The sequence below is a fragment of the Catharus ustulatus genome, chromosome 4 (assembly GCF_009819885.2).
Source record: "Catharus ustulatus isolate bCatUst1 chromosome 4, bCatUst1.pri.v2, whole genome shotgun sequence".
Lineage (NCBI taxonomy): Eukaryota > Metazoa > Chordata > Aves > Passeriformes > Turdidae > Catharus > Catharus ustulatus.
In genome coordinates, this window is record NC_046224.1 from 6,672,951 (window position 1) to 6,700,501 (window position 27,551).

Genomic DNA, 27,551 nt, shown 5'->3' on the forward strand with positions numbered 1-27,551 from the left:
AAAGACAGACCCAAAATGAAAACTGTTTGTGAAAAAAAGTCCAAACCAGGTGAATAAGAACCTCTTTGATCACAGTTGCTTAGTTCAGTGTGTCTACTCTCAGCTATTTGCAGTAGCAAATACATAAGCACATTCTGTGAGAAGAAAAATGAATTTTGACCTGTGACAAGGCAAAGGAGTCAGATTGGCAAGGGGAGTTTTACAAACATGGGTTTGTTCTTGTGGCTTGTTTTGGGTAGCATTACCAGTGTACTGACACTGACAGCTGGATGTGTCACCCTCCACTGATGCAGGAGGATGATAGAAGAAATTAGAAATGCACATAAAATATTGTTTTGCTACATTAAGTAGCAACCAGAAATGTCAGTATCACATGTTAATTAATGATTAATGCTGGAGGAAGGAGATGCATACCTGACATATTTTTAAACTGGTATAACGAGTTTTCACCGAGCAGAGGAGGGAAGTTCTCTATAATACACAGTAATGGGCTGTGTACTTGGAACTGTGCTCCATAAATTTCCCCACCTTCAGGACAGAATGTGTCAACACACAGTTGGTCTCCTCGAATAAACTCTGTGCCAGGATTAGTAATCAGTAATGCTGAGGAAAGCGGGGGGAAAAACATACAAATTATGATCAAAAGGACAAAAAACTCCTTTGGACTCACCTGGGGTAGAAAAATGTTGACAGGGAACATTTTTAATGTGAGACTACACCTGGTATTACAAGGTGATGAGAGAAATCAAGAAATAAAGAAAACAATACTGTGGACTGATAAAGCCCTGGAACTGTAAAATGTTCCTTAGAATGATGTCCTACTTAGTAAGGGGAACTTTAGTTCAGGCAGGTTGAATTAGCATATAATACATTGTAAAAATAATACATTGACGTTATCTAACATTCCACCTTGATTAATCTCAAAGCAATCCTCCTCTGTGTATTGATAGTCCCACTCTGGAATTCTGTAAAGTACATGCTTGCTTTTAAGTATATTCTTGAATTAAATGTTCCCAGAATAGAGATGCTCTCCTTAGCTGAGATGTCCATGCTATATGCAATAGACACCACTCCCACTTTGCTCCTTGATGAAATAAGGAGCTTTCCTCTCCTGTGCTGTTGTGTAAGAGTTGTTACACAGGACAGGCATATGATCCTATACCAGGTTGTTACCAGAGTACCAGAGTCAAGAATAAAAGAGAAAGATGGGATTCATTTAGCCTAACATCAGCTCTAAACCAAACCCGCAGTCAAGAGAGACACACAGGACTCAGGTCAGGCTTCACCACTAAAACCACTAGAGACAGGTTTCCTCACAATGTGATTTGCCCAGCCTCTCTGAAGCTGGTGGAGAGTCCCTCTCTCCCTTGGCTGTAGAATGACCAAACAGTTTAGATTAGGCATCAGCTTTAACATAACCAAAAATTACATAACTGGAGTCTTAATCATTTGCTTTCCTCCTGGACACTGCTCCTGTAGCGTTGGACAACACTTGAAATAAACATTTACAGACTGGGAATGGTCTTACCTTGCCAACCCTCACTGACCCACATTGTACAGCTCCTCTTCCCTGTTCTGCCACGCCATTTATTTGGGTAGGGCCACATCTTTTTGAAACATTTCCATCTTCCAGACTTTAAGGTACTTTTTGCGTTAGGAATATTTCAGCCACCACAGCATGGGTGAAAAATAATGATTTCTGGGAGCAGCTTGAAATTTTTACAGTGTAATATAAGCCAAATGGATAATTTGCTGGCTGTCATGGCCTTGCACAATGAAGAAGGGAGAGGACACAGTCTCCTGATAAATACCTGTGACTGTGACAATATATTAGCAATAAATAAGAGTACAAATAGGTAATATTTGTTATTGAGCTCTTAAGTATATGGGTGGCACAGATTAACAAGGCATGTAAACCTTTTCCCCACTGAGGAAGCAGACAGGCAGTTGTGACTGTGATTTTCTCTTTTACCTTCACCCTTTCCCAGTAGTTCAGTGGAGGGACAAGCCCATCAGACACTAGATCCAACACAAGTTATGCCTCACAGAATCATAGAGCCATAGAATGGTGTGGGTTGGAAAGAACCATTGAAAATCATCCAGTTCCAACCCCCTGCAACAGTCAAGGACACCTTAAACTAGACCAGGTTGTTCAGAGCTCATCCAGCCTGGCCTTGAACACTTCCAAGGATGGGGCACTCACAGCTTCCCTGGGTATGACCGGGGCAGGTTTTACCTCAGGGTTCTCTGAAGCAGCCAAAGGTGTCACTGTCCCCTCCTGCACTGTGCCCACCACGGCACCCAGCTCTCTGCCCTCACGGTGGCTGTGGAGACCCGTGTTCCCCACACAGTGGAGGGACACAGAATCACAGAATCGGTCAGAAGGGATCAGTGGTGAAGCACAGGGTTGTGTCCAGACAGTCCTGGAGTATCCCCGGTGAGGGAGACCCCACAGCCTCTCCGGACAATCTGCTCCAGTGCTCGGTCACTGCTCAGGACAGAAGTTCTTCCTCATGTTCAGGTGGAACTGCCTGGCCGTCAGTTTTGCCCTTTGCCTCTTGAGTGGCATCACTGAGCAGAGCCTGATCCATCCTCTGGCACCCGCCCTTTAGATAGTGACAGACATTGATGAGGTCCCATCTCAGTCACCCCTTCCCGAGTCTGATCAGGCCCATGTCCCTCACAAGTGACATTCTCCAGACCCTTGACGAACTTCGTAGCTCCAACACACTGGGCTCCGCTCTTGGGGCAGCACAACCCCTCAGCCCCGACAGCTGAGGGCACAGCCCTCCCTCACGCCCTGCCCCGAGCGCCGGGACAAAGGCGCGGTCCCGCCCGGGCGAGGCGGAGTCGGGTCGGGCTGAGCCACCGCCCGGCCGCTTTATCCGCCCGCCGTGGGTGGTGGCCGGCGCAGTGCGCATGAGTTCGGGGCGGCAGCTCGGCGGAGCCGCTCCGGCCACCTGCCCGCTCTCCGCCCGGGCTCTTTCCGCCCTCGGCTGGGAGAGGCGCGGACCCCAGAGCCGGTGAGTGCCGCCCTTCCTCGGGGGGCTCCCCTCGCCCTGCGCTCCCCCGGCTGAGGGGTCTCTGCTGGCGTGAGGGGCGAGCTCGCTCCGCTCCGCCTGCCCTCGGCTCGCTCTCGCTGTGGGGAGAGGCCGCGGAGCTGCGCGCCCCTGCCAGCCCGCCAAGGAAACGGCTCGGCGTTGCTCTTATTACTCACTAATAGGTTTTTAATTATTCTTCCCTCCTGTTCCGAGAGCGGCCGGGACGCCGGGTGCTCGGTGCGCTGCGCGGGCTCTGGGCGGCGGGCGAGACCGGCACAGACACCGGCACAGCCCCTAGAGCGGCTTTGGGCTCGGGTTAGCTTTGGTTCGCAGGCGGGGAGGAGAAAAACTATCAGCGAACTGCTGCCCTGCCGTGTGTGAGGCTTGGCTTCCCACTGCTGAGCTGTTAAGGATTTTTTTACCCCTGTGGATTTCTTGTTCTTCCCTAGCATAGCCTAAAATTCGCTTCTGTTAACCGGCAACTTCAAGAAAATAAATTTTAGTAAGGGTTTCGTACCGGTAAAACTTTGATGTGTGCTGTTGCTGCCTGACTAAGGGTGATGAGGAGCAGCTGCTTTGTGCCTTCTCTTTGCTTTCCGACTGTCTGCAATGTCGGGTTTCCTTTGGAAAAGCTCTTGGTGTAAACAGCAGATTCTAGCACAGGATACTTTCTTCCCCTTCCCCCTGTCAGGTGCCTTTTCCGTCTGGAGGTGGTAAGCGTGGGATGGCTGGTGCTTCTTAGGTGGTTCAGGCGAGGTGTAGTGCTTGTGAAGAAAAAGCACAGCCTTAAAAACACTCCTGGGATTTTCATTAATCCAGGATCTCAAGGGCATGTTTCCTGAGTAGTTTTTGTTCTAGTGTAGCAGCGAGAGGAGGTTGCTGGAAGTGGAGCTCTCTTGTGCTCGGTCCTGTGCATGGGTGCAGCAAGAGATGATTCCTGTGGTAACAAGCATGCAGCTGAAATAGCAGAGAGATAAGACAGCCTCTTCTGTATCTTTCTAAACATTTTCCAAGGATTTTAAGCTACAACAAGTATCAGAAATGTAACAGTTATTTCCTTTCTCCTCCTTTATAGGAAAGACGCAGAAGGAAAGACTTCTTTCCAAACCCTAAAGCATAAGTCTTAGCTTTAAAAGCTTTTGCCATCGCTGGCTTATACTAATAAAAAGGTATTATTTTAAGAGTTTGACACAGATCCTTGACTTATGCAGCATTGTAGATAACCTTCCTTATACAGGTACTGCTTTAAAGAATTATGATAGTGCCTTTTCTCCTTCCTTTGCAGGAATTACTGTTGTATAAGGGGGGAACTGATGCTTATACAATAAAAGGAGGAAAAAAGTGTTGCTTGCTTGGGTCTCTAATAAATGAAGATATTAATTATTAATTAATTATTGAATAGGTTTTCCCAGCAGTATCTTTCTTATCAAGGATTTATTTGGAGGTTTTACTATAGAGAGTGAATGAGTAGAATGAAGTTTTATGACTAAGTACAAGTAATGCCTGGCATTAGAAAGGAACAGGGAGATTTCTATATTGCACCTCTGTTTTGTCAGTAGTAAAACTCTTCTCATCCTACTAGTTATAGCTGCTTATTCTCTGCATGCCTCTGAGAGAAATATTAACCAAGAATGTTGGCAGACGATTGCTGGTTGGATATAGTAACTGGAACAACTTAACTCCTGAGCAGTTGACAAGTCTCAGGCTGACTGACCTTCTGAAATACTGGAGCATGAAAAGAAATGAGCATATGAATGTGGCTTTCAAAGCCAGCCAGCCAGGCTGTTACTGTTACCAAATCCTTCCTCCTCCTTTTTTTTTTTTAATTAAAAAATAAAAGCAAGTGATTTTAATTTCCAGTATAACTAACTGCTTAAGTGTATTCTTTTCAATAGGGTGTGTATGGATTATCCCTGTATCAAGTAAAGTCCAGGGCCAAGACTCTACTGCTCTGTTTTGCCAGTGCTGTTTTCAGCTTTGTTTACCTTGGGCAGGAAGACCTTTATGTACTTACATAGGAATGAAATGTCCAAAATTAGTTAATTTTTAAAGTAAACACTCATGCTTTGTGCTTCAGACGTCCTTGCTTTCTTCCTCACACCAGCACAGCAGTCACAAAAAGAAACACAGGAGAGCAGCTTAAAATCCAGCTATGAGACTGCAACACAGCTGTACTGGGGCTGAAAATTGTCTTGCTATCCTAAATACTGTGTAAAACAGGATTTGGCTCACCATTGCTATGACTGTAGCAGCAGTTACATAATGAAACCCTAAACCCCAGCAATGCTGCACCTGTAACAAGACAGAAGTTGGCTAATTACAGAGGCGTCTGTGCCTGAAATTGTTTATGTACACTTCATGGTTCTAAAGTGTTGGCTGTCACAGATAGCACCACCCTGATGTTAACAGGGGAGATTTTAAAAAGAGTAACTTGAAAAGAATGGGATGCTTTCCTTGTTGAAATTTGCATAGGGACATTTAAAGTCAGAGGAGAGCTCAGCCATCTCTGGGATGTGTTTAAAACCCCATCTAGGACTGGATGAGGCAGCTCTGGGTATCACAGCTGGTTTTCCCACTGAGCAGCTCCTGGACAGTACCAGTGAGAGCCTTATTGTTATCCCTAGGTAAGACCTTAATCTACAGGAAAGTAACTACTTGTAGTTTTATTTTTAGTTGGGGCAGGAAGGGATTCTGTCACTGTAAATGAGTGGGAAATGTGAGCACTTCAGGGGTCTTTGGTGGTTTTATCAACAATGTTATATAGGAGCCTTTGCCGCTGGCCTTCATTTTGGGCAGCAAGATTCAGCTGGTGCTGTTGCTGATGTAGTGAACTGGGATCAGAGTTTATTTGCAAGGGAAAAGGCAAAGATGTGTGGGCACATGCATCACAGATTTTTTTTTTTTTACCCTGATAAATTCTGTCTTGAGGATGGACCATCATCAAATCCTGCACTGCCTTAAAAGAAGGAGCATTTCCCGAACACTGCAGAGGGGAAGGAGTATGAGGCAGTGATAAGCTATGCTCTCGTACTGGCTTGGTTGTGTGTAACAAAGTCTCCAAAGCATTGGGTCTCAAAACAGTGAAAAGGATGTTCTTGAAAATCTGGAAAGACCGGTTAAGAATGAAGCACAGTATGGAATCCTCATTTTCTGGTATCATCAGGCTTGGATGTCAAACATGGTCAAAGGTGTGACCTTAGGCATTTTTTCTGAGCAAAGCATGATTTGGAGAATTCAGTGTAGTAACTGAATTATTACTTAGGCGATGAAAATGTTAGTTTGTGATTGTTTCCTTTCTTTTAAAGTGGTTGCTACATTTGAGACCCAATTCACAGAATCATTTAAACGTTTGATGGAATGTCCTAGTGAAGTCAGACAGATTTAAGTTTCACTGAATTGCTGCTTTGCCCATCTAGTTTTTTTAAAAAATGTATGTACACAGGATTAGTTATTTCACTGTTGGCAGCTCTCACAAAATCTAGTGCAAGTTGTATGAATGACGTTCAGTGTGTTTCTTGAGGCTCCAGCTTCCAGCTTTAGAGGACTGAGAGAATCTTTGTTTTTAGCTCTAAAACTAACGGATTTTGTACCTCCCCAGCCTTAGAGGAAAGTTTGAATTGTCAGAAGTGTGCCACAAAACCCAGAAAGTTTAAAACAAAATACTGAGGTTACATACATTGAATTCTGGGAGACTTGTATGGTTGTTGTTGTTGTTCTTTAATTACTTTGATGTAGTTGCATATCTGCCATGAGAGCCCCCCGAGTGCACACTTGGCTAAACATTGTTCAGTCCTACCAGTCACCTGTTCTGCAAATCAATATTGATGTCCAAGGAAGTGTCTATAAAAATGCTGTTGGCCTGGCTCTCATTTAGCAGATCTTACTGTTGTGGGTTCTGTCTGTGTATTTTTTTTGTTGTTGTTCTTTTTCCATTAATGCTCAGCATTTCTGTTTGTCTGGCCATACTGTGGGGACAATCCCTCTCTAAACAAGGGCAGGAACGTTTCTGGGTTATTAAATATTAAATAGCCATGACTGTTTTGAATACTCAAGGTTTTTCATGAGCAGATAAAGACTGTGAATCATACTAAATGTTATCACAAGCTTCTACATTTATGATGTAGAGATGAAAAGTCAGAATTTAACCACATTGGCAAGTTTTGGTTTACCTTGGTTCCTAAACATCAGCTGTTGTCTGTTGTTACTTTTGTTTCTTTCTGTAAGAACAGCTTGTAAATTTACTGTCTGATTCTATGTAATGCAGCAAAACCTCATCAGTTTATCCTCTGTACTCCTGGAATTAGTCAACTTGCCTGTGAGGTTTGGCCCCTGTAGTCAGTACTGTTAATTTGGCTGTTCTTTACCAGAAAGTTTCAATCTTACTGTATATCACAAGAGTAGGGTTACCCCTGAAGGTCAAGGATTTACTCAGTATTTCACATACTGGAGGAGGTAAGAATTCAGCTGCTAATAGCCCTGTTTAAAAGGAGGAAATGTGCCCACTGTAAGTAACCATCAGTTAGTTTTGAGGAGCTTGGAACAGCAGTGGCTCAGTGAAGGCATGTCATGGGCCAGCTAGTTTTGTTCAGCTCTGGTCATGTACAGCTGGTTCAAAGGTATGTTGCAGGAGCACTTAATACAAGGAAAAATTCATGAGGTTATTAGACACAAATACCTGGCCTGTTTTGGGAAGCCCTGTGGTCTCCTGACCACAGCATGCAGGAATCTGAATTAATTCCTGCTCTCCTTTGCCTTGTTTTACTGCTCTGCTGCCAACTGTCAGAGGCTGATAAAGGTCTCCAGTCTGCCCCTCTACCATCATTTTTGTAAAACCCATCCCATGGTAACACTTTTAATGACCACAGAGTATTTCCAGATGCTTAACTCTCCAAACTCAACCACCAGTGACTGACAGTGTGTGCAGAGCTGAGCGTGTGCATTGCTATGTCTGTGCACAGCTGACAGATTAAACCAACCTTGAAGTTCATTTCCACTTCTTTTTTCAGTTGAATCCCTGAGAAAGAGCTGGTTAAGAACAAAGGCAAAGTCTGTGTGATGCTCAGAGTACAATGAGGCTTAGAAATCTATCTTGAAATGTTTCATGCAAAGAGTGTTCTAGAAATTGTACATATAGTGAAAGGGACAGACTGATCTTGTGCCCTTTTAAAAATGCATGATAATTTTCTAAAAATTGTCAACTCACCTTAAGTATATTGTGCAGTTAATGGCCTGGTGCTGTCTGCTGACTTCTGGCTCCTGGCTTACGTAGCAGTTGATTTTTAGCATTTAAATGTCTTGCACTTTTGTGGGATTGATCTTTTTGCCTATTAAGCTAGTCTTCAAACAGGATTGTTAATAAAAAAAAATCTTTCAATCTCCTGCTACTATAGAAACAGTCCCTTGTAAATGCTAACATTGAGCTTCAGTGAAGAAGTAACCTTAGTCAGCAAAACTATAAAAAAATCCTTTTTGAAAGGACAGACCGCACCTTATCTTTGATGGCAACTTAATACATTCTCTCTGAATTCTTTGCCTCTGTCAAAGCAAAATTAAATCTTTGGAGGTGAAAGTCAGTGCTAACTTCAGAATCTTTCAATTTCCTCCTTCTACTCTCTGAAAAACATGCATGATATGTGACTTGTGTTGTTTTAAATATCTCATGAAGGCTATCTCTAGTGTAACCAAGAAGTGATCACTTTAGATGATAGAATCACATCTGCCCTAAGATGCATTTCTGGTTTAATATCTGGGATCTTCTCTCCAGATAGTACTGTTCCTGTCACACTTGTGTGCTCCTGTGTCATAGTCTGATATTTTTTTATTATTAATCCCTAGTGGTATAGGCACACATCTCTTAAGCCAAGCTAAAAAATACCCAGCTACAATGACTGAACAACAAATCCCATTGCGAGCAACTTTCATATTTAATGAATGTCTGAAGGTCAGGAGGAACAGCTGCCTGTCGTCCTGCTGCTCCTGCTCTCTGAGCAAGGTTGCCTTATTTTTGAACCCTGATTGTTACCTTGGCAATCCTACTGAAACCAACCATAGGGTCTGGAAATGCATTCGATTCTTGACTATTTCTATCTTAAACCTATAAAGACTTCCACTTGATAGAGATGACATAAAGAGGGTGAAGGGACTTGAGTGTTAACCATGGTTAGGAGAAGAATGTGTCTGTAAAACATGCTGTACATATTGCAGCAGTGCTGGGCAGCTCCAGCTCTAGACACTGTACAAAGGTGTAGAAGTTTCTCAAAGTGTAAAAACCTCAGCTAAGGGCAGAAGAAATAATATGAATGGATTATGATTTTATTGAAATGTATCTTTGATGTGTTAAGGATGATGTAAAAGGTAGAAGGGGGAAAAATCTTCCCCCACACCTTTTCTGCAGGCTCACAGGCCATTGTACAACTCCCAAGCTTTTCTGAAATGAGTAAAACTCCCAAAGAAGTCACAGCTCCCAACACAAAAGCAGGACTGGTGCTGTAATGTTTGATACTGGCTCTTGTGTGGGCGGCTCTCTGAACCAGTCACCCTCACTGCCTTTAGTCATTGTTCAGGAGCTTTGTGAAACATCTGAACTGGAGCTCCAGAATGAGTAATGGCAGCTTGCTGGGAGCAGAGTTATTTGTTGGTATTTAGAATTCATGCCTTTAATGTTTATTGCTGGTGAATCTGAGTGTTCCTGCTGCCATGAATGCAGATAGCCTGCCATGAACTTAGTCCTGGTTAAGCTGAGGTATTGCTGTTGGGGAAAGCAGAACAATACTCATAAATACTTCTCCCTCAAAATCTGGGCCTCTTGGTTTCTTTCTTGATAATATCAATTAATATATTCTCCTGGTTAGTCTTTAAATGTAGGTTTTATTTATGATATCTATTGTAATCTGCAGCAGTGACCTCTCATAATGCAGTCCATAAAACGTTCATAGTTTTGAGTGTAATTGTAGAAATCTCATAGGTGCCTCTAGCACCACTGAGGGACTGAACAAACAAGCCATATTCAGTTTATATTAGGGACACCTGGATAAAAATTTGATGCTGCAACTTAAAAGTGCTGAAGAGAAATAATACTTAGCTTGTGTTGAATGTCAGTAGAAGTACTTCCCTCTTGCTGGTCTGTCTTCCATCTGAACATCACCTTGACAGTCATAGGATGGAATCTGCAGTCAGTGGGAGTTTTCTGTGAATTTGAGAGGTGTCATGGTTCTCTGATAGTCTTGCCTTCTAAAAATTATACATGTATTTATGTGCTTGTTCACGTGTAGGATTTCAGAGGAGTCAAGATTTTCACTGATAATGTTGACTTCCAAAAATTGCATAGATTTTCTTGTGTGGATGTTTGTGTTTGGCTTTTCAGCACCAAGAGGTTTGTTGTAGATGGAACTGCTGTTGCAGGATATGTTCCATGCCTGGGCTACTGTTTTCTTGTTTAACTTTCTGCAACAGCCAAAGGTACAGCAGCTGCCTCAGTGCTCCTGTGTCTGCCTGCCCTGAGAGTTTGAAAACCAGGACCATGAGCATATTTCTACCTCTCGAGGCACCACTTAAAGTCCATTATCCTGAGGATGCATTGTATCATTGATAGCTAAAGTTGTTAATAGAAAAAAAAAAAAGAAAGAATGTTCTTTTCGTATACAGGCAAGGCTCAATTTGATCGTTAGACCTAATTCTCATAAGGAGGGCTATGAGATGTTTTTGTTGTGGCAACCCAGTGCTCTGGATTGTGGATGTGCTTCCAAGACTTGCTGGACTGCAGCCTAGCTGCATTGTGTGGGAGCTTTCCCACAGGACGTGCTGGAGCTGCGGCACAGGGACGCACCTCTGGTAATGTCATAGCCCTCTCCTGGGAGGAGGGAGCAGCGGGATGGAATTGTTGCTCTGTATTGGCAGATGTTATCTCACTGCTATGAAACACTAATCAGCTTACCAGAAGGCTCTGGTTTCTCAGCCCTCAGCCCACAGCTGTGGGGTGCAAGAAGTAATCTGATTGAATTGGAAATGCAGGCTTGACTTTGCTTCTCGTGTCGCCTCTTGAGCCATAATAAAGGGAGAAGCGCTTGGGAAGCAGGAGCATCTCATTTAATTTGTGCAGTGTCAGGGGAATGGTGTCCATTTCCCAGCTGGTTGCATATAATGTGGCACCTCAGAACCAGCTGTTTTGAGGAGTGTGTCACTGCTGTTCACGGGTCACAGGCAGGGTGGGTGAAAGGATGGACTGTTAGCAAGCAAGGCAATTTCCCGTGGCAAAGGGTGGTTTAATGTATCAGAGTGAGAAATGAGACAGGTTCTACATTTTGCCTATCCCCTGCTCATGCTGTTAGTGCACTAAGATGACCTTTTTGTTTATGTCCTTGAGAATAAAAGAAAGTTCTGCCAGAGTGTTTTGGGAGATGATGACAATTCAGAGGTTTTACAGTCCTGGGCATTGGGAAAGCTTAAAAAACTGGGGGCTTTTGCTCCAGGGAGTGTTGGTGCATATGTCTATTTCAGTAAGTGTCTTCCAAATGTACAAGTACTGTTTCTTCATGGCTGAGTGAAATAAAAGCTCTTGAAGCTTTAAAATGCAATTTGTAATGCGCTGGTGCAAAAATGGCACCAAGTTCTGCTCATGGATCTTTCACCAGAAGCAGGTGGCATAGAGCTGCTTCAGTAGCACAAGTTAACTGCAGCAGTTGTTAGGAAATGAACGGGGTTCTGTTCATTTCCTCATGTGATCCCATAAATAGAATTCTTGTTTAAAACCAAATGAAGATAAAGGTACTTGAGCCGGGCCAGCTGGTATCTCAGCCAGTGGGATTTTATTACTCTTAATGATGTGCCATAATGGGAAACACAAACTGAATTTGTAGGATAAGTATATATGCAGGGTCCTTGCTTTTACCTGTCCATAGACATCTGGTTTGGAAGTGTGACAGATGGGGTACAGAACCTTTCTTGGTTGGATTTTTCAGTCATCTTTTTGAACAAAGCCACTTTTTAAAAAGAGGCCTGTAAAGAGGTAGATGTGTTTCAGAGCAAAAAGATATGCCCCTTATTAACTTGTGTGGGATCTTTTTCTGCCATTTATTTTCCATTCCTTTCCAAGTGTTTTAACAAGCAGATTTAACCCCATAGCACGTTGTTCTGTTTCCAGACATGAATAAAGCGAGCAGCCTGACGTAACACGCTGATGGCATCCTGTGCTGCATCGGGATCAGTAAGTCAAGAAGGTGTGATGCCTAGGAACCTCCTGGTGGATTCTCCTGAAATGGCATCTGAAATCTCTCCAGAGCACACGCATGGGAGCGTGGAGAATCATGGCAGCCAAGCTAGATGCAGAAATCTTGCTTTGGTAAGTATTTAATGAGCCTTGTGCTTAGCGATACAGATTACATTAACAGCTCTGTCCCACATCACACAATTTTTGTTTTATTAAGGTTGATTCTTGCCATTTCTAATCCTAAGTGGTTGCTGGTGTTGTCTCGCTTGTTAAACTCAGCTTTGGTATAACAGCTTGTTATTCTGGCCTGATTGTCTCTGAGAGCTTGGAGAGTGCTGCTCTCCAGCCCTTCCTCCCGGAGAACCAGGAATGGCAGCAAGTGCCCTGGCTTTCTTAAATAGCTCATAAAGAAACTTAAGGGTAAGTGTGTTCTACACACTGCTCTTTGCTTAATCTCTTTGTTGACACTCCTGAATAAAGGTCTCAGCTTATTCCACCTTAATTAGATGAGTAACAAATATGTCACCATAAACAAAGCCGTGCTCACATTGGTGCGTATGAGTGTGTGGCCATTTAAATTGTGAGTGAGTAACTGAGGGAGTAGGATGCACTTCTGCATTTTTCCCAATTAGCAGGGTGAATCAGGCAGTGAACTCAACAGTAGACTTTGTACTGTGACAGGCTAAGCCTAGAAAACAGGTATGGTTCTTTCTGTATTTTTATCATCCCAGCCATTTGAAAAGCATCCATTTTTAATTGAGAAGAGAGCATTCTGGTAAACGTGCTTGCCCTAAGTGGAAATCTAAGTCTCTGTCTTGCCTTGAACATGGAATTAAGCTTTCTGTCTCTTTCCCTCTGCCCTCCCTGATAGTTTCCTTTCAGTGTGGTAGTTTTCTGTGAAAAAGTTACAAAACCTGTATTTACCTGTGTACCTCAGACACACTCATGGTTTTGTGCTACTTTGTGAGCTTTCTGGCACCTGGAAGCAATTTGAATGCAGTTCCTTTTTTTGTTGTTTCTACTGAAAATACTTACTGTTAATATGACACTGTATCCTTCAGCTGTGTTGCTAGTTAAAACAAGCACAAAACACAAAATAACAAAAGCACACACACAACACAAGTATGACAAAATTCAGTTCCTTAACTGTTTCTGATCTGTTCTAGAAAAAAGTCATGAAGGGTCAGGGTGGGGGAGGTTAAATATATCATTTGGACTCAGGAAGTTAGTGTATGTTTATTTTTATGAAAGCTAGTTGAATTCTAGAGAATTATGGTGGAAGTAGTACTGTGCTAGAGAATTGCAATTTAATTTCACACAGAATTGCAAATTAATTTTACTTATTACTCTATCACTATTTCCAGGTTAACACTGTAATAGTCAATCATGTTTCCTTGGGTTTTATTCTTAGCTGCAGTAGCAGGCATGAGACTAGACATTTGAAAAAATCGGTATTGAATAAGAAAGCTATGTATAAATCAGTCTGTTTGTACAGTCTCATCCTGGGTCTGCTGTGTCAGAAAATGACGTAAATCCCCTTGGTCCAACTAGATCCTGCCATGTGATAGCCCATATGATGATGCATCAGCTAGAATTGGAATCCCTTCCTACTGTGTAATGCAGTAATTTATAGATGGAGTAAAAGTTGGCTGCAGGCTTAGGCAATTCCCATCAGCCCTGTGAATTAGCAGTTCAGAGCCTTTTGTTTGTCTTGTTGGAGTTTGGCATAAAGACAGTGAATTGTTTACCAACAAATTTGTGATGCCACAGATCCCTTTCCATTCTTTTTCTTCCAGCAGTGTAGTAGGTGGCATGTCCAATAAGGCTGGCAACCTGCATGTGTGGAGTAACAGGCTGGACAATATAAATTCTTCTCAATACAGGCATAATTTCAGTTTCTGTATTTGAGAAGGGGTCTGTGTTAAACTGAACATGAAGGAAATTCTGCCTTGTCTGCTAATTGCTAGAACATTATCCTAGAGACATTATGTTCTTGCTTCAGTACTTTTGTTATAAAAGTTCAGAAGATGCAGAAGATTTGATGGCTTAATGAGAAGAAAGAGATAGGTAACTTAGTGTAGAGAAAGAATTTCTGTTATGCCAGTTCTGAGAAAGGAGGGGATGTATTTTCAGGTACACTGGACCTTCACTGGACCCTGAAGCAGATGCAGCTAAAGACCTAACTGCCTCTTCATTTATCACTTTCCTGGCTCTGTTCACCTAGAGACAGGGCAAGAAAGGTCAGGGTTGGCTTTGATTTTTTGGGTCTTTATAATGGCATTGCAAAGGAAAGAAGTGTGACAATGCTGCTTATGACAGGCCTGTACTGCTGCAGGTTTCATCCTACTTGGTTGTAAAAAAACAGGCTCTTAAACTTCTCAGTGTCAAACTGCTTTAGTCACTAAATATAACCTTTGTATTGCATCTGTGGAATTCAAACAAACCCAGGGATGTGATAATAGGGACAAATACTTGGACTGGCTTTAGCCTTTGCTGACTGCTCACAGCTGGTCTGGCTGACTCCTGGCTGGTCCTGCATCCTGTGTGTCTGTGCAGGCATTGCTTGCTGGGAGCTGGTTGTCAGTTTAGGAAAGGCTAGGAGATGGACATCAATTGCCATGTGCTAAAAAGGTCTTAAAATCCTGTTTGTGGGATCCTTCCCACTCAGCTCTTGTCACTTCAGTTTTATTTTACCAGATTTCTCAGCTTCTCTTACCTATAATTAGTGATGCTTTCAGATAATCTTTGACAACTGCAGACCTCTAAGCCAACTTTATTTTTTTTTAATGGAAAGCAAGATGCTGCCTTGATTTTAAGAGTATTTCCATAGGGATTATAGACATTCAGGTCTGGATTTATTCTGCCAAATCTGTCACAGGAGGTTGAGTTAAGATGGGAGGAATGTATGCCTTGATATGTTCATCTCACATGAATGTTAGTAACCATAAAAGCTGTTCTATATGAGGACATTAATCTGCACATATATTTTGGTTTCTTTGTTAAAAAGAGGTATCCATACATCTGTTTGACAGAAGTGAATTTTCTCGCTGCATGGAATCAGTTGCACTTACCCAAGGGTGAGAGCAAACAGAAGCACTCTGTTCTTGGCAATTCTAGCTTCCAGAACCCAGTCTGTAATGACACTGCCTGACATGTGGTATAAGAATTAACTTGCCATGAAATACAGTTGCAGCAATTTAAGGACACTTAATTTGAAGATAAAACTAGGTCTTGGGTTTTTTTGAAGCAATTTGTCTTGTTCCACTGACTGAATAGGCACAGACCAGCTTCTTAAAGCCAGTTCTTCTTCCAGTGCTTCTCTCTGATAATTGGACTGGGTATCTATTCTCAGCCATGAGTAACTGCTTTAGTTTCTAAGTGTGAATAATGTGCTAGGACAATTGTGCTACCTGTGAAAACCATGGCAGAGGTGCTGGTTATACCTAAGGTGAGCTGTGTTAGTTGGAGCTGCACTAATAAGCTGTGTCAGTGCTTTGGATCTGTTGCTACAACTTCAGTACTTTACCTTCTGTATCTGAACATGTCTTACTGAATGATAGCTTTGAGTGATAGTGAGTTCTTGTTATTCTTGGTGGATCTTGTTTTGTATTTTATTTTTTGCCTTTGGATCAGACAGATCCTTGGTTAATGCTACAGCTCACCACCACTCTTCTTGGGACAGTGGTGACCTCTAGAACTTGTTCAAGTGACTGTTTCATTTGATCACTAATCAAATGGCTTAAACTGGGAGAGGCCATGACTCTAAAAAGAGATTTTTGTTTGTACTGATTGTTATTTTTTCACAAGCTTCCTCTCTGGCTCTAACAAGACTTCATAGCCAGGCACTGGAGATGGTTTGTCACTTCTGGATCCCTTGTATGGTACAGCTGACATTGGTTACATAGACATGAAGGGCAACTATGCTTTGAGTAGTTCACACACTCAGCCTTTTGTCTCAGGGGAGATCTGTTTGTTTTGTAGTTATGGTGTCTCTTGTAACCTAAAAATTCATTGTTATGATCTTTATCCTGTTTTGGATCAGTACAGATAATTCAGATACAACAGACCTGGCATTCTGAGTGCACCTTCTTGACATCTCTTTACCTCAACCTCCCTGAAAAGAATCCACTGGGAATCCAGTGTGGATTTAGGGGTTCTGGAAAAGGACAGATCATGTGTCTGCTAGCCCACTGCCACCTTTTTTCCTCACAATTTGAATGAGTTTTGTGATGCTGAGCTGCACTTCAGGTACATTCAAGGGAAAGTCCTGAGAGATTCTTTTCATAAAATTAATGTGTTTTTTCCCCCTTGACACTGATACTCCACAGGCTTTACTGTGCTACAAGACCTTTCACCGTGTCCAAGGACTTTGCCAAATAACAATACACAAAAAATGAGAAGAATTTTTGACTGTTTGCTTTGTATGGATACAGCTGCCTTGGGGCAGGTGGAAACCATTCCTTACAGGGTGTGGAGAGAGCTGTGCTATGCTTCATCCACTTTAAACTGATCTTAGTATGACCTGGAAGCAGTGTGCCTTGGAAAAATAAGAGCCTGACTCTCAGCTAGGCATGATCTTGCTGTAAAATGTGCTAGTGAGAATATAGATCCTGAAGGCAGTTTGGGCTCTGTGCACAAACTGTATCATTGTGCTTCAAAGCAGGATCTGGTAGATAGAGTTTATTCCAGCAGGTGGGCAAATCTGCTTTTTAAACCGTGCTGACAGGCATTCCTGAACTTCCAGAGTGTTTTGCTATATTCCACTACTTATCATGGAATACTTGCATTAAAGTTTCTGTAATGTGAAAGATATATCTTCTACTTGTCTCACCTTCAGTGAATGTAGAGAAGATTTGTTGTGATTATATGGGTGGTCAACTTTTTATGTATTAAAATACACGCAGTGACTCAGGGCTGCATCTGCCCACCACCCATTCATCCTCCCCTGTTCTAAATGTAAATGCTCCATTATCTGAGCCTTCCTGTGCAGTTAAGCTCGCAGCACTCCGTGCTCTGTTCTGGACCCTGTCCAGCCTGGCTGCATCCTTTCCAAAGTTCAGCAATCTGAACCTGAACTCTGTGTTCCGAATGAGGATGTGCTGTCATGTCATCACCCTGGTTAATATATCCCAGAATGAGATCTGCATCCCTGAACAGCAGATTTTTCCTCTCTTTATGGCACTTAAACTGACAGAATCACAGATTGCCAGTACCTTGCGGTAACTTCATCGCAGCATCATTTTTTTGTTCATCTGTGAGTCCATTTTTGGGGGCTGTGTCATAAAGATTTCACATCAAGGTATGTGACATCTTGTGCTTGCACCTATTGGTCAAGTCAATAATCCTCTCACGAGAAATGAGCTTGGTGTGAAATTATGTGATTTTTTAAAATGAAAATTTTTTAGTGACTTTTGCCTGAAATGTCTCCCCATTTTCCTCAATGTTTTTCTAACACAATTTCTTTTTCCCTTTAATTTCTATGGGCTGATAGCCTAATTTTGTTTATCAAAGAGATGCCTTCAGAGTTTAAGCAGATATTCAGATATTCAGCTTGCTTTCTTTAAATGTAGGTTAGCAGTAATTTTGTCAGTTTATGACTTCAGCTCATCTAGATTATCTTTTAAGTACTTGTAGATAATTTGTTTCCTCACTTAGGACCTATTGATTATATGCTTTGCTACCTCTTACGAAGCACACGGGTACAATTATGCTTGTAAACTGAAGAAAACAACACTCTAATATTATAGTCTTCTTCACCAAATGAATGGTATTATCAAAACCATCAGATAGTGGGTTGTAGAGGAAGCACTTTTTGACACAGCACACAATTATACTCTGGAACTCCCTGCCACAGAATGCTGTGAATGCCAGTCATTTCCATGGCTCAAACAATAAGATGAATTCATGCTAGAAAAGCTCATTAAGAGCTATTAAATACACAGATGTGGGGAAGTCTTTAAGCCATGTATGGCTGGAAACTGGAAGGATTTAGAGGAGGAAAAAACTATATCCATCCAATATACAGCAACACCCCCCCAACCTCCCTCCCTAATCCTGTGTGTTCAGAGCTGCTGAAGACTGCTGAGCTGAATGGGCTTTTTGGTCTGATCCTGTGTAGTAGTTCATGTTCTTAGCTATAATTCACTTGGTTCCAGCTTCAGTAACACAGCATTACAATCCATTCCATTTCCCTTTCCTGTAAATCTAGTCAGAGGTACTTGACTTCTTCTGTGTTACAGTAGAGCTGCCTTGTTGTTAACAGACTGTGGCCCAAGTGGTGCTACACTGGCCTTTGTGCTACACATTAGAATGGTTTCTCTCTTCATGGTTCTTTTGAGAAGCATCCAGTCACTTCTTTCCCATGGAATTGTCCCCATTAATTCTTCAGTGCTGTCAAGTGATTGATAAATCAGTTGAATCTGGCATTCTCCTGGTATTTTGCTAATTGAAGTTTGATTCCTTAGCAGGTTTTAGAAGATTTTTTTAAGCACTGCAGGTGTCTTGGGATTTCCTGTGGTGTTCTGTTTCTGTCAAAGCTGTGCTGGTCTTAGGATTTTAGATCTGGATGTGATGTTCAGAATTTCTTCAGATGTGTATAAAACTGTGGGCCTCTGGATATTAAGTTATTGTTTTGAACAGGTAGGAAAGGAAACAACAAATCTTTTCTATGAAATAGATTCTATGCTTCTTTCCTTTCTCTTATTTCTTCTTTTTCCTCTTTTATACCAAACACTGTTATAACAGACTCTTTCCTGTTTGGCGTAAGCAGGAAATGTTTGGCTGCACAGAGAACTAAAATATTAATGCCAACTGAGCATACTCAGCTATTTCAGCTGTTTGCATCCCAAATTTCTTCTGTCCAAGCAGTCTTTTTCATCCTCCCAATTTAATGTAATTTTAAGCTGAGGCACAATATTCAAGTTTCAAGTTCAGGCTGTCTTTGGACAGTAGTTTTAAAGTTTGTAGTGTTAGGTGTGTGTGAGGTTTAGTTTAGGGAGCTGTGTTTGTGTATCAAGAGTAGGGAGCAGATGGAAACTATGAGGTGAATAACTCGAGTAGCTGAAAAGACTTTTCTTTGACTATTAAAAAGCACAGATTCATCAAGAAAAAGGGAGGCCTGGAAAACCAGCCTGGAAAGAATATGACCTGTTCCAGTACTTGGAATATATGGAAAATGAACTAATTGCAAATAGACTTGGTAGCCTTCATTAAAACTGGCATCTTTAAGTTACAAGAATTCCTCCCATGTTTCTGAAGGCTTTACTATAATACAAGGAATACAGGTGGGAATAAAGCAAGTCACTGCTTGCTTTACATCTCTGAGCTCCTTTGGTTTGACCAGCCTGAGTAGGTTTTTATTTTCCACTGTGATTGTGTGTCTAAATTGGGATTGTTTCCTTGGCTGGCAAACTGAAACATGCCTTGCCTGAGGGAGTTTCTATCCAGACTGGATGCCTTGCATCTCAGTACAGTGCCCTGGCTTAACACTGCCTGTTCTCCAGAGCTGTTGGTTTTAGTTTTGTTTTTTTTGTTTGTTTTTCTGATGAAATGTGTCATTGATCATCTTGAAGGGAAACTGCATGAGGAAACAGATCCAAGTGCTAACAGAGATGAAGTTGGCCTTTCACATCTTGGTATGCTATTTATTACAAATGTGTTAGCAAAGGGATGGTTACTCAATTTAGATTCTTCACCTAAAGGGACACTGCTCATTTCAGCAAGATCTATGAGGGATGGTTAAATCAGGCAAAGCTCTCCTGCAAATCTTACCTGGTGTGGAAAAATGTTCAGTCTTGCAGCACAGAAAAGGATGAAAGGAAGTGCTTTTGGAAGTCTTTGCTTCCTTGCTTTATTCTTTGTTCAGCTCTTGATCAAACAAGTTAAGCTCGTGTAGGAGCAATTTTTTTAGGTGCACACAGTAATTCCTGTACCATGCTCTGGATTTGTTGCCACTGAACTTCTTAAACACAACCCCCTCTTCTTTTTCTTTGCCTGTGTAAGTCTGGCTCTTGCAATGAGCTCACTCTCAACAAAAAGTTCTTGGAGCCCTGTTCAGCTCCAGCTCAGGGCTACCTAACAAGGGCTCCTTTCCTGTCATTCTCTCGCCTACTAGACATAGCAGCCCTATGAGTATTTGGGTGGGGAAGGAAGGAGATTGCAACATCCATTAAGGAAAAAAAACCCACACACACACATTAAAAAAACAACCAAAAAACAGAAAAGGAAGGCTTGTCTGTCTCTTGCTTTTCAAGTGCAGCTGTAAAACTTTCCTTGGCCTTTGAAAACTGTCATGTGGTGGGTGCAAGCTGTGGACTGCGTCAGCCTTTGAAGTTCATCTTTTAAACCGGCAGTGGCAAATGGCATCCAAATTTTAGCTTTTGTAGCAGTTTTGCTGCAAGCTGGAATAAGTTACTTATTCTGACAGTACACTGTGGACAGTAAGACTAAGTTAGAAATAACCACACCTCTGTGCATCTTTCCCACCCACCAAATGTTCTATTGGCCACACAGGCAAAGGCAGCTAAGAGTCTCAAAGTATTTATTTTCTCATCTGTAACACTGAGTGCTTGGAGATCAATTGCCACTGGGTACAATGCAGCACATTATATTTCTTAATCTATGGGCATACTTTGCTACAGAGCTATGTTGTTCTTATTTTTAATGCTGAGAATGGGGCTAAAAGCTTTGTGCAAGGAGTTAACAGGTAGAGCTGCACACAGTTTTTGTTTTTTTTTTTTTAGTCTAATCTAATGTAAGATGATCTGAACAGGCATGGTGAGTTTGAAGCAAGTTGTGCTGCCCTAGCAAGAACGTGCTACCTCTTGGATATTTGCACTGCATACCTTTTATGTATTTACCTAAACTCTCCCAGCCCTCCGCTGAGAAGTAGCCTTTTTACCCAGTCTGCATGTGCAGTGAGGTGTCCTTGCTGCTTCTCGTTGAGTTATTGACAGCAAAGTTTCCAGTATGTGCTTGGCAAGGGAGAAATTCAGTCCAGAAAAGCGAAAACCTCACTTACTTTTCAACAATATATACTTGCATTCCAGAACTTACACAGGTCTCTTGGGAAATGTCTTTCCTGTATCCATTGTCTTAATGCAGTGCCTTTCTTAATCATTCTTTGTCATTTCCAAGTTTCTGGAAAAGTGAGTGTTTCTCAGGGTGGAGGAAAGAGTTAGTGCATTGCTGCCCAGCTTTGCATAGTGATAATGTGCTAATCAAGTTAATTAGGAGCAGTGACTCAGAGAAAATGAAGACTGGATAATCCAAGTGAGTATTTATCACTTCTGTGGTCTACAGGATTATTTCCTGCTGAAGAAAATAGCTTAAGGCACTATACTGCTAGGGGAACAGGTCTTCATATTTATTCTGGGGTTTTCCTTTCTGTAACTCTAAGGTAAAATCTTTAGAAACCCTCTCCCTCCTTACTATTACTACTATTATCTCTTGGTAATTTCTTGTGTACCTCTGGATAATTTCTAGTTTGTAGCGGCAGGGACACTTCTCAGCTTCAGCTTTGCCTCTAGAATCCAAGTCATCCTTTGGACTTGAGCAAAAAGGGAATCAGTCTATTTCTGGGACTGTCCTGAGCGCACCCTTTCCCTCCCATGTTGTTCCCCAAGCCTTGTCCCTGAATCTGACAGAACACATTTTGCCCCAGTTTGGAATCAGAAGAAGCCATCCTAACCCTTGCAAAGGCACAGGTGAGAGTAGGGTGTGCTTGTTTTTTTCTTTTTTTTTCTTTTTTTTTTTTTAGTAGCTCTTATGGCTTTTATGGTCTTTTAGTAATTTATTCTGTAGAACTCAAATGAAGACTTCTTTGCTAAACTAAATGATGTAATATCAATTGCTGCTCTTTTGGTTTTTAAATTTTTTTTTTGTACTCTAGCATTGTCATGTCTAAATGTCTTTGGGAAGGTGTCAATTTTCCTGGTTTTCTTTTTCCCCATAGGATGATGAAAGTATGAAATACTTAACTCATGAAGAACAGGATGTTCTCATGTTCTTTGAGGAAACCATAGATGCCTTAGAAGATGACTTGGAGGAGATGGCCCTACGTGACAGTGGCATTCACTGTCAGTCCCCAAGGTCAACAGAAGAAAATGTGTCCAGCCATTCAGAGACTGAAGATATCATTGACTTAGTGCAGTCAACACCTGAGAGCAGTGACCATGAAGGCCCTTCCAGCAAAGATACAGAACCAGGTAGTTGTGTTTCTTGCAAGTGTGGATTTTCCTTTGATCCTGTCCTGAATTATTCCAGTTCTCCATAGAAACAGTTAAAGAAATTCTGTGTCTTCCTTACTACCTCAAGATAAATGTGTTACTCATCAGGAGCTCTAGTTTGCCTCAGGATTTTAATTTGCCTTGGGGGGTTTTGAAATTCTTGCTGCTACTGTAACTTTTTTCTAATTTTTCCTTTTCCCTCCTGGGGGTCATGCATCTAATGAATTTGCTGGTTTGCCTGAACACTGAGTTGTCACTGTTGTGCACAGTCATTGCAACAAGGCAGACTGTATTCATCAACCTGTTCATGCTCTACTCTTTCTCCAAGAGTTTTAAGATAGCAGATTGTTTTTAGTGTTACTCTGTGTGAGACTGAAAGGCACATGATCCTATCAGTGAGTTTGTGACGAGATAGCATATGGCATGTTGTTTTTGTCACCCTGTAGAGTGTGTTCTCTCTGTGTTTGGACGATGAATCTATCAGCTAGTACACACAGTGGGATGTAATGCATCCTCTCTTGACTGTAATAATAAAAAGTAAGAACTGCAAAACTCTTATGGAAGAGCAACCATTGAAGCACAGTGAAGCAACATGCAGCCTATGAGTGAAAGGCAGAGGGAGGGCTGTGACAGTGACACTTGGTGAACGTGGTGGTTTGAGCTGAGGCTTCAGTTATAGTTTCTTCTGGTTACATGGGCTGAGTTGGAAAGGTAGGGAAAGAGGAAAATGCTGCTAAAAGAAGCATTTTAGCTTGAGTTCTGCTCTGTGTGAGGAGTTAATGATGTCTCTGCTGCTTTGCCTTTTAGTGTTGGACGCCACTCGGCGAGCTGAGAGCCCTCAGCCAGCTGCACCTGCTGAGCTTCGCCCGCACCCCCCTGCACCGCCAAGCGTGTCTGAGGCCCTGCCTCTTCCTCCTCCACCCCCTCCAGTGCAGCATCCCAAGCTGCTCCGTTCCGTCCCCACTCCTCTCATCATGGCCCAGAAGATCTGTGAGCAGCAGGTGGAGAGCCGGGCGCGCTTCCCCGGCGCCCTCAAGGAAGGGAATTCTGACAGGAAGAAAGCCCCGGTAGCCAACGGTGATCATTCCACAGCACCCAAGCACCCTCCTGCCCCCGCCCCCAAACTGCCCCGGTTCCCAAGCAACATCAACATAACAAATGTCAGTGGCAAGGAATTCAGCGAGACCATTTCCAAAGCAGCGGTTAACGTCCAGGAGCGGCGGGCTCAGGTGCTGGCCAACATCAATGGGGGAGCTCTTCTGGCAGCTGAACTGGAGGAGAAGCTGCACAAAAACGATTTCTTGTCACGGAACAGAAGTTCTTCCTTGCGGGATCTCTCCTCCGAGCAAACACGCTATGAAGCCCTGACAAAACTTGGTCTAGTTAAGGGAAAGCCAGCTCAGGACCAAGTGGACCATGCCCCAAGCACTCAGCCGCTTGATGTGCAGCCCAAGCAGTCACAGGCTGTTACCAATGGATACCAAAACATCCATGAGGTTCTAAAAAGTGAGCCCAGCCCTTTCCTTCCTATGGGCAAAACTGTAACAATCAGACCAGAGGTGGCTCTTGCCACTAACAAAGTCAGCAGCGCACAGCAGAGCACAGAAAAAAGCTGTAATGATTATAAACAAGCTGGTGTAAGCCTGGACATGAGGAGGAGGTCGGGTTCACTGCCCAGACCTTCAGGATTTCGATCCCAAGGGATAACGGTGAAGTTTTCCGGCCGTGGCTCAACTGAAGAGGCCAGGAGAGAGGCACTCCGGAAACTGGGACTGCTGAAAGAGACTGCATAACTGGATGGGAATGTAGTAGCAGTGGAGGGAAAGTCATAGCATGGCTTTGTGCTAGAACAGTCCCAACAGGATTGGGATCAAGTGGATTGGAAGAAAGAAGGGAAAGTTCCCTGCTTCAGGCAAGCCAGGAAGGTCGTAGACACTGTGGAATGGCCACTTATGTTTATCGCAGAAGGACTGGCACCACGTAGGGTCATGTATAGCAGTGGGGTTTGGCTCTCCTTCCTACAGAGATACTCATCTGTTGCTCTTTGTGACTAAGAGGAATTTTATTTAATTAATGCTGGACCGTAGCAGGCAGCATCTCGTTAATGAAGTGTACAGTGCAGTATTGTTGTACATAGCAAACTGAATGGCAAGTCTTGCTTTTGCTCTTTCTGAAGCCAAAACAAAGAGCTCTGTCTGTCCTGCCCACATGTCTGTCTGTCTGTCCATGGGAGCTCGAGATAATGTCACAGCTGAAATTTCTGCCTCTGTGACACCCTTCTGTGACTTTTTGTTGTCTGTGTTATCTGGCTTGGCTTCTTTCCCTGCCAGCAGTGGAGTCTTCTGCTCCCTCACTCTGCCTTTGACTTCAAAACTGTGCACAGGGTGGCTTCTGCTTCGACCTTCTCCTGGACAGAGCAGCCCAAGCTTTGAATGCGTGACTGCCTCACTCTGCTGCTGCACCTGGAGTCTCCCTCCCTTCCCAGCCACCTGCTTCTGTCACGCCTGAGCGACCCAAGTGTCCAGGGAAAGGCACCAGGAAGGCCTCAAGGATATGCACCGAGCACCGGATTTCACACTGACAGCCAAAGAGTCCCTGACAATCTGTGACCCCAACTGCTCTGTCCCAGGGAGGCTCTCGCAGCAGAGCAGCCATTGGAGCAAGTTAACTTTGTACCCAAAGTGAGACCTGTATGTCAAAAGTCTTCTTTTGCATTGGGGTTCTTGGGAAAGAACTGCTACTTTTTGAACAGTAACTGCACTACGCAAATTATAAATTCTGTTACTTCTAAAACTGTCATTTGGTCTTCCTGTAGTTTGACAGCCCTAATAATCCTCTGTTCACAGCCTTATTTGATTCTGCCCTGCCAATGCATAACAGAAGTTACAGCCAAAATTCTTGCAGGCTATGTGGAGTTTCAGGAGAGCTGCATGTAGGAGCACATAATTCCTGAATGGTCCAAGTTGGGGGTATTTTGCCTTTGTTCAATAGACAAGTTTGTAAAGACGGTCCCAAAATGTGCTTGTGTTGGTATGGTTTTGGGTCTGTTTTTTTTTTTTTTAATATGGCAAAGCTGCCCTTCTACATTGAAACTCCTTCCCATTTTGTATTACCTGAAAACATCACAAATAGTCACTTTAAAATCAAATGCCAAACTCTTGATTTTTTTGTGTGGGGGGTTTTTTTTGGGTTTTTTTTGGTTTTTTTGGGGGGGTTTTGTTTTGTTTTTTTGTTACTCCACATTTGATTTCTCGGTGTTTTGGATTTTTTTTCTAAAGGGAAAAACTGACTGACTGCACTTTGTAAAGCCTCGACCAACCCACTCCTTCTCCAGTACTTAGCAATAAACCTTGGAGAAGAGGAGGGGTGGCTACAGCAGAAACTGACACACCCTTTGGTGAGGAGCTCTGACATAACTGTGATAAACAAGTTTGTAGTTCTTGTGATAAAGTATTTCAAACTTGCTGAGCTGTGCTTGTAAACGAAGCTGTTGTGAAGGAAAAACCTTTGTGTCATTCTCAATCTGCCTCATAAGTTAAGGGTTTTTTTGTTTCATTTTCATTATCTACTTGTGTTTGAATTTTTAATTATGTTGATATGGTATCTGGCTGGGTCTGTTATGTAGTTATTCTTTTCAGCGTTTTCCCTGGGTAAGCGATCATGTTCCTCATGGTGACAGACTTCCTATACATAAGCAATCACTAATTAAAAAATGTGGCCATTCCTGGGCTGGCAGAGCACTTGGGCATGCATAATCAAACGTGAGAGGTGCTGCTGAAACAAAAAAGGCTGCTTGTGTGCTGCAAGTAAAGCACAGGCTTGTTCTGCTGGGCTCTGAGTCTGTAGTCCTAAATCAGAAAGACAAGAGAGCACAGAAAATACACCCAAGCACGTGCTGCAGTGCAGGCTGGAATGGAGGCTGACATGTGGATGATAAATCATAATTTATTAACATAACCTGCTAAGTAAATTTAAATGTTTCATGGCCTTTGTGCTTTTAGATCCTGATAAAGCAAATTCTTCATTATGAATGTGAAGTGCATATGAAGCAATCTCCACATCTAATCATTTCTTGCCGACTCTTCTTTGAGTTGTTTACAGCTGAGAGTCCTTGCTAAGCAAATAGGGGGGAAAAAAATCCCTGACACTGTTTCATTAAAATTCAGTCCAGTTCAATAACTCTGTAATGTCACCCCACTTAAAAATACCCCAGTTATTAAATATCTAAAGTTGCTGTATGCTGAATTAGCTGGATCATGTTCTCTCATCCTTTGTGCAGGGCTGTGTCCTCAACTGGTGGGAAGTGAGAGTAAGATCTTCATTAGGTAAAGCAGTTTCTGCCCAGGGAGGACTTGGAACGAGGTATTCATTGTGGCCCTTCATCATAGCAGATAAATTCTTCTCTGTGCCTAAAACTGTAGTGAGTAAAGCCATGTACTAAATGAAGTTAAGTCTAGCTGCTAATAACCTGTATATAAATTTAGCTCTATTTTGTGTATCTTGTTTTGTGTGTATATGTTGCTGTGATTTTACTTTCTTCCCCTTTGTGCTGGAGGAAATGTCTTGCACAAATCTGATAAATCAGCTATTAAATTAGAATAAACCAAATGAAATGATGGCTGATGGGAGGTGCCACTGTGTTCTTTGCCACCCAGTAGCATGACTCTTTCTTGGAGGAGGGAGATGACTTTTTCTTAATGGCTAATACTGATTTAATAACCTTTCATTTTGCAACTGTAGATGTGTGTGAGCCAGAGCCCAGCCCTGTCTTGTCAGGTGCTGGAGGAGGGACAAAACAAAAAAAGGCTATGTCTGACAAGATGTGTATTCTTACAGCTGGGCTTCAGCAGCTGTGATCAGGGCCCTTGCAGAAATTAATTTCATCCTGAGCAGTGTTTGAATTAGACAAAAGCCCCTCTCTCACAGTGTTTTGCATTATTAAAATGACCTTTCCAAGAGGAAAGAAGATTTTTTTATATGTGAAAGAAGAATAACATCTTTGTTTCCAAGGCTGTTACCATAAGTGAGTGTGGTCATGCTGAGTGTGGAAGTTTTCCTTGTTGCACAGGTCAAAGTTCC

At 42.5% G+C, this 27,551-nt stretch overlaps 1 protein-coding gene across 1 annotated transcript; it reads left to right on the forward strand.

The window, feature by feature from the left end:
* Window positions 1-2,909: 2,909 nt before the first annotated feature.
* PROSER2 (proline and serine rich 2) lies at window positions 2,910-27,088 on the forward strand. Its single transcript, XM_033058949.1, has 4 exons — window positions 2,910-3,023; window positions 12,181-12,378; window positions 22,199-22,451; window positions 23,280-27,088. The coding sequence occupies exons 2-4, from the start codon at window positions 12,217-12,219 to the stop codon at window positions 24,263-24,265; spliced, it is 1,401 nt and encodes a 466-aa protein (XP_032914840.1). The 5' UTR covers window positions 2,910-3,023; window positions 12,181-12,216; the 3' UTR covers window positions 24,266-27,088.
* The last annotated feature ends 463 nt before the right edge of the window (window positions 27,089-27,551 follow it).